Source organism: Bemisia tabaci, chromosome 3 (genome assembly GCF_918797505.1).
Source record: "Bemisia tabaci chromosome 3, PGI_BMITA_v3".
NCBI lineage: Eukaryota > Metazoa > Arthropoda > Insecta > Hemiptera > Aleyrodidae > Bemisia > Bemisia tabaci.
The window spans coordinates 57,284,232-57,301,109 of record NC_092795.1 but is presented as its reverse complement, the minus strand read 5'-3'; the positions used below and the strand labels follow the sequence as shown (position 1 = coordinate 57,301,109).

Sequence of the window (16,878 nt, the reverse complement as noted above, 5' to 3'; positions counted from 1 at the left end):
TGCAGCCCCTGCCCCATGCTTCTACAAGTCAACGATCGGCCATAGTAAGATTGAGAAAGTTACAGCATGAACAAGGTTTTTAGACGAGAGCTGCACTAGAATACTGACTTTCATAATATGACGTATTTCTGTCAATCGGAACTATGTGCATCAAGACATGCGAATAAGAATATATGCGTAACAGGGCTCACGTCATAATGCATATCGACGGTGCAAGTCGGCAATCACATAACTCGTTTGCGGTGTCTGAAAATCTCCGCCTCCGTGTTATTTTTCTAAAGGAGAACCAATTGACATTATTCCTTGAAATTTTTGCAGAATTTTCTTCGCGTAGAGAAGAAAAATCACTGCAATTTTCAAGAAAAGCCGTTAGTAGTTTTCCGTTTAAAAAATAAAGTATGATAGGAAGTCTGCGACGTCGCAAATCGAGTTATGTGATTGCCGACTTGCACCGTCGATATAGTTCCGTTCGACAGAAGTGCGTCCAATTGCTTACGGGGGTTTTATACATCAGGATTATGGACTACGGTCCATAAGAGATCTCAAAAGTGAGGTGTAAATGCACATGACGAATGACGACAGACGATGTTAGGAATTAGCTCTGAGGTTATGGTAGGGTGGGGGATAAGGGGGGGGGGGGTCATTTCGTTAGGGTCGCGACCGGGTCTTAGAGAGAGGTCAACGCGAGGCACGAAAAATGTCCCCGCTTGCGGTCAACATTTCTACACCTTGTTAAACTCGATCAAATATTTAGTCGGCTCCTCGGGAGAGTTACCGAACCAGACCGCCAACTCACCGACGTGTCCCCGTCTCGGCCCGTGGAGAAACGGACGAAAGGTCCCGGGATTTTGACAACCCTGGTCGAAACATCCACCCGGCGCGGTCGCGGCGGACCCAAATCGACGTATTTCCGACGGAAGGAACTATGTGCGCTATGACGTGAACCCTGTTAGGCATCTACTCTTACGGGTCTCAAGGCTCAAGTCTTAATGCACATAGTTCCGTTCGGCAGAGGTACGCCCCAATAAGAGCGCGACCGCCGGCGACAGCGCCACGTAGTGGCGCAAATAAAGCACTCGAACAAACCGGAAGAAAAAAGGAAGGAGCGGCGGTGAAGTGGCCGAGACGAGGAGGGCGGCGGGGAGGAGAATATCGGAAGCACGCGCGATTCGGGTAAGAGTCGAGACTTCCCGAGTTGGAAACATAAATAAACTTGAGAACATGGGCTCAACCGAGACTCAGACGAGGGTGCCCGGGCGGGGGAGGGGTGGAGGGGGGCGGAGGAAAGGAGAAGGGACGAAGGGGGTCGCGGAAGATGACCGGGGTACAAGGTGAGGGAGCCGGCGCGGCGGTTGGCGGTAAGACGTGTACAGCAAACTGAGGAACACGTGACAGCTGAAATCCATTATGTATGAAAATGCATCGTGAAAAACCGCAAGTTAATGTGAAATATTAGTCGGACAAACAAGTAAAGAGCAGCGCTCCCCCCCCCCCCACCCCCGGTCGCCCCGCCCCCCCCCCCCTTTCCGGAAACTCGGCGCATAGTTGACATTGCGGCCGAGCCACCCCCACCCGGAGCACACTCTCAGTTTGTTACTTATTAATGTCAGTTTAGTTTGAAACAGCAGTTTGAGGCTGGAATGCGAATGCGCTCTGACTTGCTTCATCCCGCTTGCTTTCAGTCTCATCTCCTCCGCTGAGTTCTCTGCGCCCCGATCAACCTTCATGGCTGAGACTGTAATAACGTCCAAATCTTTTTCCTAGCTGTCGCAATGGGTCAGTTGCGCTGGTCATGGAATCGTGTTGTGATGCTTGATTCTTGTAAATCAGCTTGGATTTACATTCAATCCAAAAAAGTGAACATTGTAGAGAACTTTACTAACTTTTCTCGGAGAAAATATTTTATCGGGAGAAATGCGTCAACGTTGAAATGTTCACACGGCGTCGAAACACAACATGCACCTCTTAAGCCCCATTATTCGATGCCACGAGTATTCCGATGCGAGTTCGAATAATTGCGCCAAACACAGTGCGGCCGGCGTTAAACGCATATTAGCGCCTGCAAGTCTGTAAGAATACTTCACGCATTGCGCCAAACAGTGCGGTCGGCGGACGACGTATTTAGCGCCTACAAGACTGCATGAATACTTCTTGCATTGCACTAAACGCAGTGCAGTCAGTCGGTCGACGTGAAACGCATATTTGACAATAAGGATACTTCACGCATTGCGCGCACAGCACGGTGAACGCTATATTAATCGTTGTACTTTCTTGGTGTCAGCCCCACCGTGCGGTCCTATGCAGTGGACACAGTATCCAACTAGTGTAAAACGCGAGCCTGCAAGCCTCGGAGGCTTGTGATCCAATGTCCCTCCTCTGATATCCTAACAATCTTGTTGTACCTAAAATAGAATTCATAATTCAGGTTTTTCCTTTTTCTTAAATTTTGTAAGAGAATCATATCTATTGACGCATGAATAGAATTACGTAGTCACAGAACCAGCTTACTTGTTTTATACCTCAAAATATTAATGATCAAAAGTTAGCTCTGCGATTGGCACACCTAGCTGCTCCGCGGTAAAAATCTTTGTAGTAGTGACATTAAGCATTTTATTTGAACGACGGAAAAAAAAAATATTTCTCCACTGAGATGGGGTGAATACCTAGCAGAGTACTCAACCTTTACAGCCTCATTAAATAAATGCGCGTAATTATAGCAATGCGGTGCAAATTGCGCACAGTGTAAAAACGTGACAATCATGATTAACAGGGTTTGGTGGGCGCGCTTGTTTGAATTTTTGGCGTCGGAACTGAGATGCCACATACCTACTTCAGATTTGCACGCTGGATGCAGGTTGTGCAAAAATATTGTTTGGCGAACAGTAGTACTGAGAATTGAGTGACATCAAATCAAGCGAAGTGGCTGATTGTCAAATATATACTATGGTGAAGATGCATTCAACCTGTTTTTTTCGACTCCCTATAGTTCCAAAAATGAATGTATTGCTAAATTAGAGTCAAAAAATTTTATTTATTTTTTGGTTCAGCAAGTAACTGCTTAAACATATGAAGTCGATTGAAGTCGAAATGACCGATTATCAGTATCTCACAATTTGAAGCTGAGGTAAAGTATCGATTATTAAGGTATTTGTGGCGAACACCCTGTTTGTCGATCCTTTTCCATAGGTTGAAGTGGAAGATCAATCGATTATTTGAGTCAGTTAGATCTTGAAACGCACAAGGGGTGAATTCATTACGGTCTCAATACTATTTGATTCCATAATTTTACGTTGATCTCTTAGATCCACTGTTGGAAAGAATTTTTATTTACAAAAATTTCAGCTTATTCAATATATTTTTTCTCCATTCCTTTTTTTCCTGTTGTAGGCAAACGTTCGAATACAGTACAGAATTGAGTTGGTAATGAAAAAATGACGGATATTGTATTTGGCACTTGGATTATCTTAAATAATCGGCGCAAGTGAAGGCATAATTGATTTTCAAGTTAGGCATGGCAATTTTCAACTGCTCTCTGTGCAATAAATGAGATTCAGCAGAGAAGGTCGGCCGGTAGGTTAGTACTCGAAGGTTTGGTAAATACTCCGGGATCAAAGGCAAACTCGGGAGAATTACCCGTGATGAGATTTCGGAAAGTTTTAAGGTTTTCAATTGGGAACAGTTCTTTATGACGTGCTGCAGCGCTGATTTCCCTATATCAGAACAGTGGAGAGATGCCGATTCCAAATTCTTCAATTTGTCACCGATAGTCTGAAACACAGAGTCATCTAGTAGTCTGCTGTAACAGAGTCCAAGAGTCTTGAGCTGTCCCGTTAAATGAGGTTGAGAGAGGAGATTGCACCACACAGCGGGCGAAATTTTGTCAATTTTGTACAAATTGAGGTGCTGCAAGTGTCTCAACGCTCCCAACTGCTGGAGCCACGATTCATCCACGCAGGTCCACGCGATGCGAAGATGGAAAAAGTTCAAAACCACGCAGTTTTCACTGATTCTCGGTATACGGAACGGCACATCGGGGATCCCCAACTTGAAGCTTCTCAAAGTCGGGCCCATCTTTGCGAAAAATGCCTCGAGGGTTTTTTCCGTCACCCACGCAAATGGTCTGTACGTTGATTTTTCATAAACGAATTCTTCTAATTGAATATCACTGGAACTAAGCACGTCCATGATCGAGCCATCAGAATCGCACTCGTGTATCTCCAACTGTTTCAAGTTCTTCAGTCTTGAAAATACGTTCGCGGCGCCGTCCAGGTTAATAGTTATCGATTTAAGTGTTAGGACCCTCAAATTGGCGAAATGATAATCGTCTAGCGGCCGAAGCCAGTCAATTTTTAGGCGTTTACCCACAATTTTGAGCACTTCCAGTAGAGGATTATTATATTTGAGAGTCCGTAAAAATACTGACAAATCCCCTCGTCGAAAAATCTTCACCTCCTTCAGCAAGGGTGATACTCTCAGAAAGTGAACGTATACCGAACCGGGTCCCTTTCGTCTTATCGTCAGACATCGATTTGATATAGAGCATCTAATTATTGACCACCACAGCTTACAAACTTGGGCTGAGCTTCGTCTGTCTTTTATAGTCAACCTTGAAAAAGACCATAGTTATGAAACATTGTTAAATTATTCGATCATGATCTCTAAATATCATTCACCAGATTACTAACTTTGTAACTTAAAATTAACTGAATCGTAGTATCAACAAATCTAATCACATCAATAAAGGAGGCTGAATATTTCGGTCCTCACGCGCTTAACATTAATGGCTGTAATGGTGTAACTAATGATATCGATAAGTAAATGATCAGTACATTTAATTATCCCCAAGAGAGATGTAAGACGAGAGTACTTGTACATGAAACTCCAGTCGCCACTCCAACAACAAACTCCAATCGCTTTTCACAAAATAACTAAAAGTTTTATGAACTCAAAAAAAAAAAAAAAACGACGAATTATTAGATTATTTTGGATAATATTCAGCGAAGAGGCTACGCCCTGTGATCGCTTCGCAGTCCAACCCCCCGAAGCGCTTCGCGTCCTAGGCGTTATAGATTACGCGTTCTACTCATGATTTTACATTAGAGAGTAGGATAATTGATGATCTAAATGCATTCTTATTGAAGAGGCTCTGTCCTCTTGATCATAACTCATTTTGAGACAAGCTCCACATTAGAGATCAATAAAAAAAACATCGATAATTCCTCAGCAATAGTGTCAAATTAATATGAGCAATTTAATTTTTTACAGGAGAACATTTGTGTGGATTCCTCTGAAAATTTCAAGGCATTGGCTTCGTGTTATGCAGAAAATTCACTGAAATTAACACAAAAATCCGCACAACGGTTCTCATGTAAAAATTAAATTGCCCATACTTAAATTTGGGAATGGCCGATGTGGCTCGGTTCTTTTCTGCAAAACGCGGTCCAAGTGTCAAGTCGTCGCCTTTCCTGACATAAGGGCGTAACTACACTCGACGATGAGCCCTATTTTTCATATAACTCAGCGCTTTCTCGGGCTCATGTCAAATTGTAGTTACGCTCTTTTGTCAGCCAATGCGACGAAGTGTCACCTGGAGAAGATATTGTGTAGAATCTCGGGCGGGAGTAAGAAAATAGGGGCAGTCTGCCGGTGCTTGGTATCACTGCGGAGCCACGGTCCTCCATTGGGTTTGAATCCTTGCTCCAAGATGTTTTCAGCACGTAGTTGTCGCTCCAATCTCCGCTTCTTATACGGCGGTAGCACGTTTTTCTCATCTTCCAGACGCTGATTAGAGGGCTCCATGCCCATTCAGGCCCAGCCGGCACTTTCTTTATGCGCGGCACTCCTTCAACACAAAATACACATCACAGTTGTTGGGATATCGAGCTAAATAAACCAGATATCGATTTATAGACCAAGGTAAAAAATCATACTTAAAATAGATTTCGGTAAATTCCTAACTCCCGTATGAGGGAGAATAGCTAGCGAACTTTCTTCATGCGGTGTAATGCAAATACGAGGGGCGTTCAATAAGTAAGTATCCCCCCCTCTCTAAAATCCATTAAAATGGACCAATTTTAAAAAACTTGGGCTCAAAATTTTTCTTAGGATATTCTGAGTTCAACAAAAGAAACCGCAACAAAATCGGACTATGTGCGGCCGAACGCGAGCCGTTTGAACGCGCCGAGGTGCTCGACGCTCCCGCCGAATCTGCGGGGATTTGAAGTCCGCGACAGGAGAAGAGCTTCTCTGCCAAAGCCTCAGTCGTTCATCACTGACGAAAAATCAAAGAAATTTTTGTAGAATAAGGGACTTACCTCACTTCTCCACATAACCAGCTCGATCCAAGCAGGTCTGATACTGAGACTAAGAGAACACGCTTTTGGATGCCACGCGCGTGGAAGTCTTTCAGCTGACCGGGGATGAAAGACTTCCACGCGCGTGGCATCCAAAAGCGTGTTCTCTTAGTCTCAGTATCAGACCTGCTTGGATCGAGCTGGTTATGTGGAGAAGTGAGGTAAGTCCCTTATTCTACAAAAATTTCTTTGATTTTTCGTCAGTGATGAACGACTGAGGCTTTGGCAGAGAAGCTCTTCTCCTGTCGCGGACTTCAAATCCCCGCAGATTCGGCGGGAGCGTCGAGCACCTCGGCGCGTTCAAACGGCTCGCGTTCGGCCGCACATAGTCCGATTTTGTTGCGGTTTCTTTTGTTGAACTCAGAATATCCTAAGGAAGATTTTGAGCCCAAGTTTTTTAAAATTGGTCCATTTTAATGGATTTTAGAGAGGGGGGATACTTACTTATTGAACGCCCCTCGTATAAAATTAATGCGGTAAAATGATTGAAAAAAAATCGAGCTACAAGCCAAAAATAAATTAAACAAGTAATATTTCAAACTTCCTAGAGATGAGAAATAATAAAAAACTTACAAGAAACAAAACAACGTTTCTACCGCCAACCGTTTTGTTTCTTGTAAGTTTTTTATTATTTCTCATCTCTACGTAGTTTGAATTATTACTTGTTTGATTTATTTTCGGCTTTTTGCTCGATATTTTTCCCAATCATTTTACCATGTTCTATGTAGCTTAGCCAGCCAAATTTGGCATTAAAATGTATAAAATTAATAATCAATTATTATGAGAAACTATAAAACACCGATGGCCCAGGAAAAATTGAAAATCATTAAATAGGCCTGTCGCACAATAAATATAAGCACGGATAAATAAATGCAATAGTAATAGGTAACAACGCCCTCCCCCCCCCAAAAAAAAAAAAAAAAAAAAAAAAAACCAGTATGAGCACGTCAAAAAACTCTAGAATTAACTCCTCAACACACATTAACTTGGCGATAATGACGGAGTTTCAAGTTTCCTGCGTCCGTGGGCAGTTTATATGAACGTATTTCAGTCAAACGGAACTATGTGAATTATGACGTGAGTCCTGTTATGCATATATTCTTATGGGTCTCAGGGTTCATGTCTTAATGCACATAGTTCCGTTTGACTGAAATACGTCCAATTGAAGGCGCGCGAGGTATGAACTCGTGCTACTCCGCTCTATGCTGCAAATGATGTGTCGCTCATTATCAGAATTGGGAGAAAAGTTAAAAAACGAGGCACAATACGCCTCTCCTCTTCGTCTGTATCGTTCATGTCTACCTCGAAGAACGAAGACGCATCACAAATAAGACAAACAGAACCAATACAACATAGAATCACGCAAAGGAACGGACGCGCGTTGACAACGGCGCAGAGATACAACTATTCGTACTTGATGGATGTCCGTGTTGCGTCTGCAAAATTGAAGGCGCGCTGGCGCGAGGCGTGAACTCGCAATGCTCCGCTCTGTGCTATGCTGCCAATAAGTTGTCGCTCTTCTTCGGGAGAAAAGTCAAAAACGCGGTCCGAATACGTCTCTCCTATCTTCTCTCTATCTACTCGCCCTTCTTCTGTTGTTTTTATGACTACAGTTATGTTTTTTACAACTATCCCTTTTTAGTAAGTTTAAATGTTTTATAAAACACATGTATCTTATCATTCGACTAATCTTATTATTTTTTCTACTTACTTTAAACTTATTATTAATTTCAATTATGGTTATCATAATTAGATATAGTTAAAATATTACAGCAGCCCGTGACAATGGTGATATCCAAAACATAGGAGAAAAAACGGCAAACAAGGCTAAAAATGACACATGAAAATCCGAGACGTTTCGGCCCAAAACTGAGCCATTTTCAGTCGGAAGAATAAAAATAAAATTAAAAAAAATATAATAAATATACATATTTGGAATTTTCATATTTTATTTTTATTCTTCCGACTGAAAATGGCTCAGTTTTGGGCCGAAGCGTCTCTGATTTGTATGTGTAATTTTTAGCCTTTTTCCCCGTTTTTTCTCCCATTTGATAATTAAGATAAGATCGCTCAAATCGGGCTTGTTATCTTCTAATATTGGGGGTCCGTGACCCCCAAAAAGCCCCTTAATGTATGCAATACGCACTGTTCTCCACTTGAGTTAGGATCGTGTAATGCATCTAAAAAAGTTAAGTGACCGATGAAACGTTAGGATATTAGATTGCGGAGCGGAAGAGCGCGTCCGTCATGACGGAGCCGTTGGCGGTTCTCGGCGAGGCACGCAACCGCACTGATAACTCAATCCCCGCGACGGCAGCTTTCACCTCGTGATAAAATCTGACCCGCTTTCAAGTCTGACATTCAATTTCAGCCACTTTAAAGCTCCCCCACCCTCGCCTCCGCAACTCAACGAAACTTTCAGACTAACTTTTCCTTTGCATTTTCATTGTTTTTTCTCTCTTTTTCGAATGGCCACACGGAGGAAGAAAAAATAACATTCTCAATTTTCTCATTACGGTCCGCACGAAACCATGGCTCTGTCGCTCGTATTTTCTAGGCCCGTCCGTGTATAGAAAATAAGGGGAGTCATGGATTCCTACGCAGAGAAAAATTTCAATACAAAAGTTTGCACAACTTGCAAAGGTTGCTGGTTTTCACGACCCTTCGAGCTTGGTAGCAGGAAACTCAGGAGGCTGCGCTGCACTGTGGATTGGCCCGACAAGGCAGAAACGCGTCTGCAGTTGCCTTCCTAGATGGTCGTAACTAGTGTTGCACCAAACAGTACATCTCTTTGAGGGAAAACTGTGCTCAAATGAGCTTTTTCCCTCTGTATTGAGATTTCAGCCTTATGCTGAATTTTTAACGCACGTTGACAAAAAACTCCAACATACTGACAAAAGTTTGGTGAATACGGGAAGTAAAACACAAAATAACCTTAGCGTAGCCTTTGGTTGACAATTTAAAGAGAAAATGTCAGCTAGTTTTCTTGAAGAAATTTAATTAGAAGCGAGTTGTGAATACCAACGTCGTAATCGGAGGAATACATTTTCCCAGTCTCTCTATCGATTTTTGAGCTAAATTCACGGCAAACTGTAACAAAATCAATCTATTTTACTCAGATTCCTACTTCGTCTCCAAAAAAAATCTGTCTAGAAATGTGTTTGTATATTTGTTCAATAGTCAATTTACAAAAAAAGAAAAAAAAAAAAAAAAAAAAAATTGCCGATCAATGAGGTCGATCAACAAATGACGACTCTTCAACCCGCACCTTAAAGAGATGAAATTTTCGTCAGGATCGGAAACAAGGACTTGCTAGTAACGAATCCGCATAGGCGGATATTGTGAGTAGCACTCATGAGAGCCGATTGAATTATTATATTTATTCGGAAAAGCACCTGAGACGGGCTTTTGCGAGAATTCACAAAACGGATGAATCGAAGCGCAAAGGCTGCTTGTTAACGCCCGCGTATAACTCCTAGAACCCATGCAAACGATTTCCTTTTCCCGGCTGGATGCTCGGAGCGAGCGTAGCCGCTCCGTCATTTCCGTAACGAGTCGGTGAAGGGTCCCCTCGCGAAATATCAATATTTAAATCTGCTATTAAAATCAGATTATCAACTTTATCCTTACTCCGGCGGGGGCCGCGGGGGAGTTGCTCTTCAAACTTGGGCTTACTAGAATTATGGTCCGGGGCCGGGGACCCAGTCTGAGCGGGAGGACCTCGCAATTAAAACTCCGACTCATCGTCAGTCGGTAGAATTCGAGCCTTTGCCAGACTTTCCGGATGGAAAAAATCTCTCCCGAGTGAAACTTGGGCATTGCTCGCGGCGCTCGGCAAGCCTGGAGGAGACTTTCAAGTGTATTAATCCCAACTCTGGCGCCCGTGTTTTTTGTGCCAACTTATGACAATGCTATTTGACGCGGAAACAAGCTGGCTCTCGCTCCCCCCCCCTCCCCGCCCCTCCCCCTCTTCTTATTAATTGAGTTTCCCTGAGCCCCTTTTAAACAGAACAGATCAACCATAATTTGCGCATACAAATACGTACACCTTTCATCGATACGCCTAGTGCAGGCTCTTCAGAGTCCCGTTCCATTGATTGCATCCAACCACTGATTTTATTTTCCTCTCTTGTCTTCCTTAACGGATCCGTGCTGCCTAGGAGTAATCCTCCAGAGTGAACCGAAACGAGAGAGTTCTTTCTGCTCCACCCACGGCTAGACTCCCATGTCAGAGTTTTTCAATTCAAAATGTTTGCGCCGTCCCGTCCTTCAATTTTTCCAACTCTCGCCGTAACTTTTTTTTTTTTTTTTAAATGCTTTATTAAATATTTAGAGATACATAGACATATTAAAGATGGTACAAATTAAATACATTATTGATCTTAAGATTAAAAGAGCTAATCTAATGAAGCCCCGGAACCGCCTGTGGGCATTACATCGGGGGGTTTCGCCGTAACTTTGTATGCCGCGTCTCTAATATTTTCGCAGAAATACTATACTTCCAATATTATCTCAAAAAAGAGAAAAAGTGAGGATCCAGTAGGTTGCGAGATTTATATAACTCGTAATTTTTTGCAAAGCTCAAAAACCTCTCAATATTATAAGCATTTTAACTTGGCTTTTCCTCACTACTGCGAACTGACACGTAAATTTATGACAACGGATGTCAAAATATAATTTATCGTGTAAGTTTGACAACTTCGTACAGGATTATCGATGTTAATACTCCCCCTGGAGCTGGAACACGTAAATAAGGTTTTATTTCTTGGGAATTGATTTCTCAACATAAAAAATTATTATCATCTCGCACAATTTTATTTCTCGCGCAGACATCAAATTCTGGATTATTAGATTAGAAAATATATGAACCTTTGTCTGACTCAAATGTTTCATCTGAAAGTTCATTCATCAATTCCACTTCTGTCAATCTTGTAGAACATTTACCTCGGTCATGCACATGTACTTAAACATGCGCTTTCATTGTGAGTTCATTCTGCCCTATATCTCTATTTCTAATGTTTGAAATTTTAGTTCTATCCCCTTCATGCTTTCTTCTCTGAGCATTTCAGTTTTTTCTGTATCCTACAACTTTCTGTCTCTAATCAAATTAATTTAAGGCACAGACCTACTCTAGCGTTAAAAAAGTTCAACGCTAATATTTTATGCCACGGTATTTCATCGTATTAAACAGGTTTAAAGTTTAATCCACCGGAACGCATCCCTCCGAAATCTGTTAAAAATCAGAGACAGAGTTGTAGAAGTAATAAACTCATCTGTCGAATCCTACCCAATGTAGGTAACTGTATGCTCATTCAGCCGGAACCGTCATTTGTTGCCCAGATTTTAATATGTTATCGACTGCTCAAAAACAGCACCATGAACATTGTCACATTGCGCGAGGCAACCGCTTAGTTTCCGATGAGGTACGAGGATTTTCCCGGCAATTTGGCAAGCGTGGAAAGCGTTCTCCGGAAATAATGAGCGTTTGCTTCAGGAAGGGACAAGGACTCGAGTGACTTTTTAGCGGGAGGTATACGAAAATAATGTCACTGGCTCATGCAACCAACACGCCACCCTCGCCTCTCGCCATCGGCGGTTATCGCGAAACTTTAAAAGGACTCTTAAAATTGCCGGAGACACGACCATGAGTGGGGTGACCCGCGAGATGCAGGAATCCGGCCTTATTGAGAGGTTAAACTGCATTAACGACGTAGTCGGGCTATTAAAACTATTAATTAAATTATTATAAATGACGCAGCCGCGAGGGACTATATTTTTCCCATCGTAGAAATTACGCGGTTTCGCGTTTCTAACGAAGCACTTGAAGGAAGTAAGTAGTCGCCAGCGGTGCCATCCACTCAAAACCATTTAGAAATTCCAGGAAAACTCCCTCACCCAAAAATTATAAAACACCACAATTAATTCGGAAACAATTTTAATCATAATTTCGTGAAAACTAGGGGCTACGCCCCCTGGTCACTACCCGTCTCAACCCCCGGGGCGCTGCGCGCCGCTAAAGGCCCTCTTCTTACTCTGCATCTATTAGGATAAAGAGGATTTCCACTTACGGACTTCGAACTCCAGCCCATCGACTGTCTAACTCCCCTTCCTCACCCCGTTCATCGAGCGTCTTAAAAATGATTTTATTAGAATAGAGAGGATATCTCATACAAGTATCAAAAATATGGAGAAAGTCTTGAATGTGTTCCTTTTCGACCAACAAAAAGCGCCTTCAATTGCGCTTGACACTGTGCAACACACTCAAGTTAAAATATTTGTATCCCTCGCTCCTGCAAAGAACCCGAATGGACTACTAGATAAGGTACGAATTTAAGCATTCTTTTTAACTTGAGCTCAACTCCTGATTAGTGCCGAATTGAAGGAGTAGGGGAGGAACTCAAAGGGTCTGGAGCTCCTCCATTCCTCTATATGACTTGACATATTCCCCAAGAAAACGTCGTATTCTGTGGGTATCAAAGCCGATGAACCCTCGGACCTCCTCAACCATAATGACATTTTTAATTTGGACTCTCCTTCCTTTTTAAAATACAATAAGTCACGCTACTGCGTGGGAATAGGTGAAATAACACGAATTGAGGAATAATGGACTGGGCTCACCCTAATTTTTCTAAGAGACCGAGTTTTTTTTTTTTTTTTTTTTTTTCATTTTTACTCTTATTGCTTTTTTATTACTTATAATCTTGTACTATTTATTAATTTATTCACTATTCATTGGCGTTATCCTTTTTCGACAAGATTTTGAATCAGCCCAGACGTAAATAAATCTGCAATTTTCCTAAATTTTTGGTATAACCACGATCTCACAATCAGTCTAAACAAATTTGGCTGAACCGCGGCTATTTACGAGAGGTCAGGCAATAATGTCTGTCGAAATTGTGAAAGAAACGTTCTTAAATTATCCACTAGGCCTACTGTTCATTTTTCTGCAAAAAGAGACGTTATCATACTCCAGACTTCAATCGATATGAAATTCTTGTTTGATTACATATTGCTCCCAGCAATAACGTATTTCTAGCCTAATAATATATTTGTTCCTCCGGTAATCCCATCCAACTTGTGAGTTATATGATTAGTAATTTCTCCAACAGCATTTTTCAATTCCTCCGCCAAGTTAGACGGAATTTTAGGAGGAAATTATCAATTTTATGTCATCTTTGAGAGCATTACATGGATAAACGAAGGACATTGCGTGAAAGTCTGCGGCATGAAAACAATCGTTTTTATGTTTTGTTGTGAAAATTAATCGACAACTTCGGAAAATATGCTAGTCTTTCTTCCACATGTCGGACAAAAATCTCAGAACACATCATACACGAATGAACGCCGCTCAGCCAACTTTCATCCGATAAAAACTACTACTGTAGACCAAAATCACTATGAGCTTTCAGATTTTTACGTCCTCTTTATCTATGGCTTTGTCTATCAATTTCAACAATCAGCCCACAGCGGTAGATCCCGAGGTGAGGAGCCAGGCACCCCTAGCCTATCCCTAGGTCTTCCCATGTCTAGGATGACCTGGAAATTATCTGGCCTCGTTGGAAAAAATGAACGTATTTCTACCAAACAGATCCATGTGGAGGTGAGAAATATGGGGTGTGCTCGTTAGTTCTCTGGCCGTAAGAGTGAATGAGAATAATAAAGCGCCAGTGACGTCAGCGGCAACAAACGAGGGTGGGCACGGGGGCGCGTCGGCGGGGACATCGTCGTCGAGACACTTTAACTCATGAGCCCTGTCCACAACGCTCTCTTGCCATGCACGCGGCTCATGAGTTCCGCATTCAGTTGGCACATAGGTCTGTTTGATAGAATGTAAAATTCCGCTTTTCCAATTCTTCAAAAGGAATCACGCCCACTTTTACATTGCTTCTTATGCAGCTTCCTAGAGCACACCCCATATTCCTCACCTCTACATAGGTCTGTTTGGTAGAAATACGTCCAATATAAGAAGGTATGAGGGCTACATTTTTATCTTATTCTTTAAAAATAGAAGATACCCCTATGAAGCTCTTGAGTTATCTGTCCTCCGCCTGCGACTGGAGGTCCAGTGCACAGAGCGGCAAGCGTGACCGGTGGCGGGTGGCGCGAGGCGAGCAGGTGTTCTTGCAGGCCGAAAGTGACACTGTGCATTAACATGATTTAAAATGCTTGATGATGCCACCACACGTTTGATTACAGTGTGCCGTACCCCATCTAGCCTAGCCCCCCTTCTCCCCCCCCCCCCCGGTATCTGTGTGCCCGTGCTAGCCACTCCATGTGGTGATACGCTCCGCGCTCATACTTTTAAGCCATTTCCCATCGACCCTCTCTCTTCTCCAACGTCCCTACCCCTGCTATGTCTACGACCGAATTAAACTGTTGCGCTCGAACGATCTCTTGCCTCCAGGGTGCCGCGTCCTATTCTAATCATGTTTCCGCGTGTTGGAGTTCACTCATTTAAGTTAAAATCCCTTGGTCAATGCATTACTTCGCACTTAAGACAACCTTAAAGCCTCACATAAAATGATACAAGTACAGCCTGTGGAACCATGGTCCTACGCTTGTTAGACTAATTTCGTCCAATGAAACAGGATGTCAAATATCCTAAGGCATTGCGAAACTATACTCGATTTAATAACCAGTTTTGGAGAGGGGGGTCTGGTGAAAATATGTTTGCTTGAAAGAAACAAATGATTTTGTTGTGAATTTGATATCCCTAGAAAATGCACAACGTGAAAAATGGAGTGAAAGTTGACGGATGAATTGGGAGTTTGCACTCAGGAAAGAAATGGGTACCCTCTTTTTTCATGAATATTGGATTTTGGATTTAAGTACTTTGATTCGGACACTAGTTTCGGAATATTTCGGAGTGCGTGTAATATATCCTCGTAATAATAAGAATTGGTAGTAACCTCTGATTGGAATGTATAAGGTTGATGTAGGAGAACTGATCCGGACGTCTCTTTATTTTTTGTAGACATTCTGAGCAATACTGAACCGAGCATAACGAGTTGATAAATAAATCAAAGGTGTTACAGTTTTTAAATTGGGTGGAAACAGAGCAAAAATTTAATGGAAAATTGTATTTCCCTTCTCCTTTCTATGGATCGCATCGCCTTTACACTTATTTTGGTTAGCACCATTATTTCACGCCAAAGTAGGAAAATCAAGAGAAGAACTTACTTGTCATCAATGGCTCCAATCAATGATAACGCCTGTCATCAGGAACAAAGATGCAAGGATGCAAACGGTTTCACTCCACTGATAGAGACAAAGTATACTCTAAACGTTACAAAAATTTATGGAACCTTTTTCATCACAATAATTTTAAAAACTAATCCTCGCATTACGCTTGTTAGATTAATTTACGTATAGGTTCTATTAAACCAGAATTTAAATATCTTTCATTAAAATTTACTATGAATTTCCTTTTCATTTTTTGACAATATCATACCTCTAAGAGAGGTTAGCACGATGCGGAATCGGAGGGGAAAAATATTAGAGATGTCAGAAAGCATTATCACTCGGTTGCCTACCAACCTCATAATGTATTAAAAAACCGGAGCTCCATTTTTTCCGTATCTTTCGTTCCTGATCGTTTGTTTTCAGCTGTCAATTTGCTTGGTTCCATTTAATAGGTACACAGCGTGTCATATTCTTTTGATACGTAGCTGTCTTGCGTATAATTGAAAAAAATATACGTACATTTACCCTCGCCCATCCTTTTCATGACACGGAAAAATGTAGATTCAAAATATTCGTTCCTCCTTTTTCACACGCTCATCATTAATTCGTCGCTTGGCTGACATAAGGGCGTAACTACACATTGAGATGAGCCCAAAAAAGCATTGAGTTGTATGGACGACAGGGTTCATTGCGGAGTGTAGTTACGCCCTAATGTCAGGATGGCGACGAATTATGACGGGTTAGGGAAATGACGAACTTTTTTTTATTTATGTAACCTTACAATTGAACAAATGTACATAGTCATTTACGGACTGCCTTATTAGTCTTTAAATTTTTTTATCATGAAATAATCAAATATGAATATTGGTTCCACTAAAATTTTAGACTGCTGAAAGGTCTTAATACTGCAGAGAGGAGTATTGTTAAATGTTTCGCTTTACAAATTGAAGTCGAGAAAAACTTTGCGAATGCACGTAAAAGAGGGAAAATTGAGAAAATCGACGTAGAGGCATATATAGGCGAAATCACGTATCTCCACTGCGGTACACCGCAGTGGTGATCGCGGTGTCTCAAAACCTATGCTCCTACTTCATTTTCTGGTAGAGAAACAAGTCAATAGTGTAGCTTGAAATTTCTACGAAACATTTTGCTAATAGGGAGGAGAATTCAAGGAAGTGTTGAAAAATTAAGTTTACTAGATTTCTCATGAATAAATAAAGTATGACAAGAAGTCTGCGACGTCGTAAACGGGATACGTGGTCTCGCACTTTGGCCATCGATATCATGTAGTGGCGTGGCGTAAATATCCATTATCGATATTTCCCCATTTGTACCTATGATA

General features: G+C 41.9%; 2 protein-coding genes across 3 annotated transcripts in view; one reads left to right on the top strand and one right to left on the bottom strand.

The window, feature by feature from the left end:
- The window catches only part of LOC109034134 (acid sphingomyelinase-like phosphodiesterase 3b), a 165,059-nt gene that overhangs the window by 76,207 nt on the left and 71,974 nt on the right, over nt 1–16,878 (top strand). The window lies entirely within an intron of this gene.
- Nucleotides 3,188–15,844, bottom strand: LOC109034135 (uncharacterized). The gene is made up of 3 exons (XM_072298880.1): nt 15,534–15,844; nt 5,588–5,842; nt 3,188–4,606 (listed from the first exon to the last, which is right to left on the bottom strand). Exons 2-3 carry the CDS (start codon nt 5,803–5,805, stop codon nt 3,460–3,462), a joined length of 1,365 nt encoding a protein of 454 aa, XP_072154981.1. The 5' UTR covers nt 5,806–5,842; nt 15,534–15,844; the 3' UTR covers nt 3,188–3,459.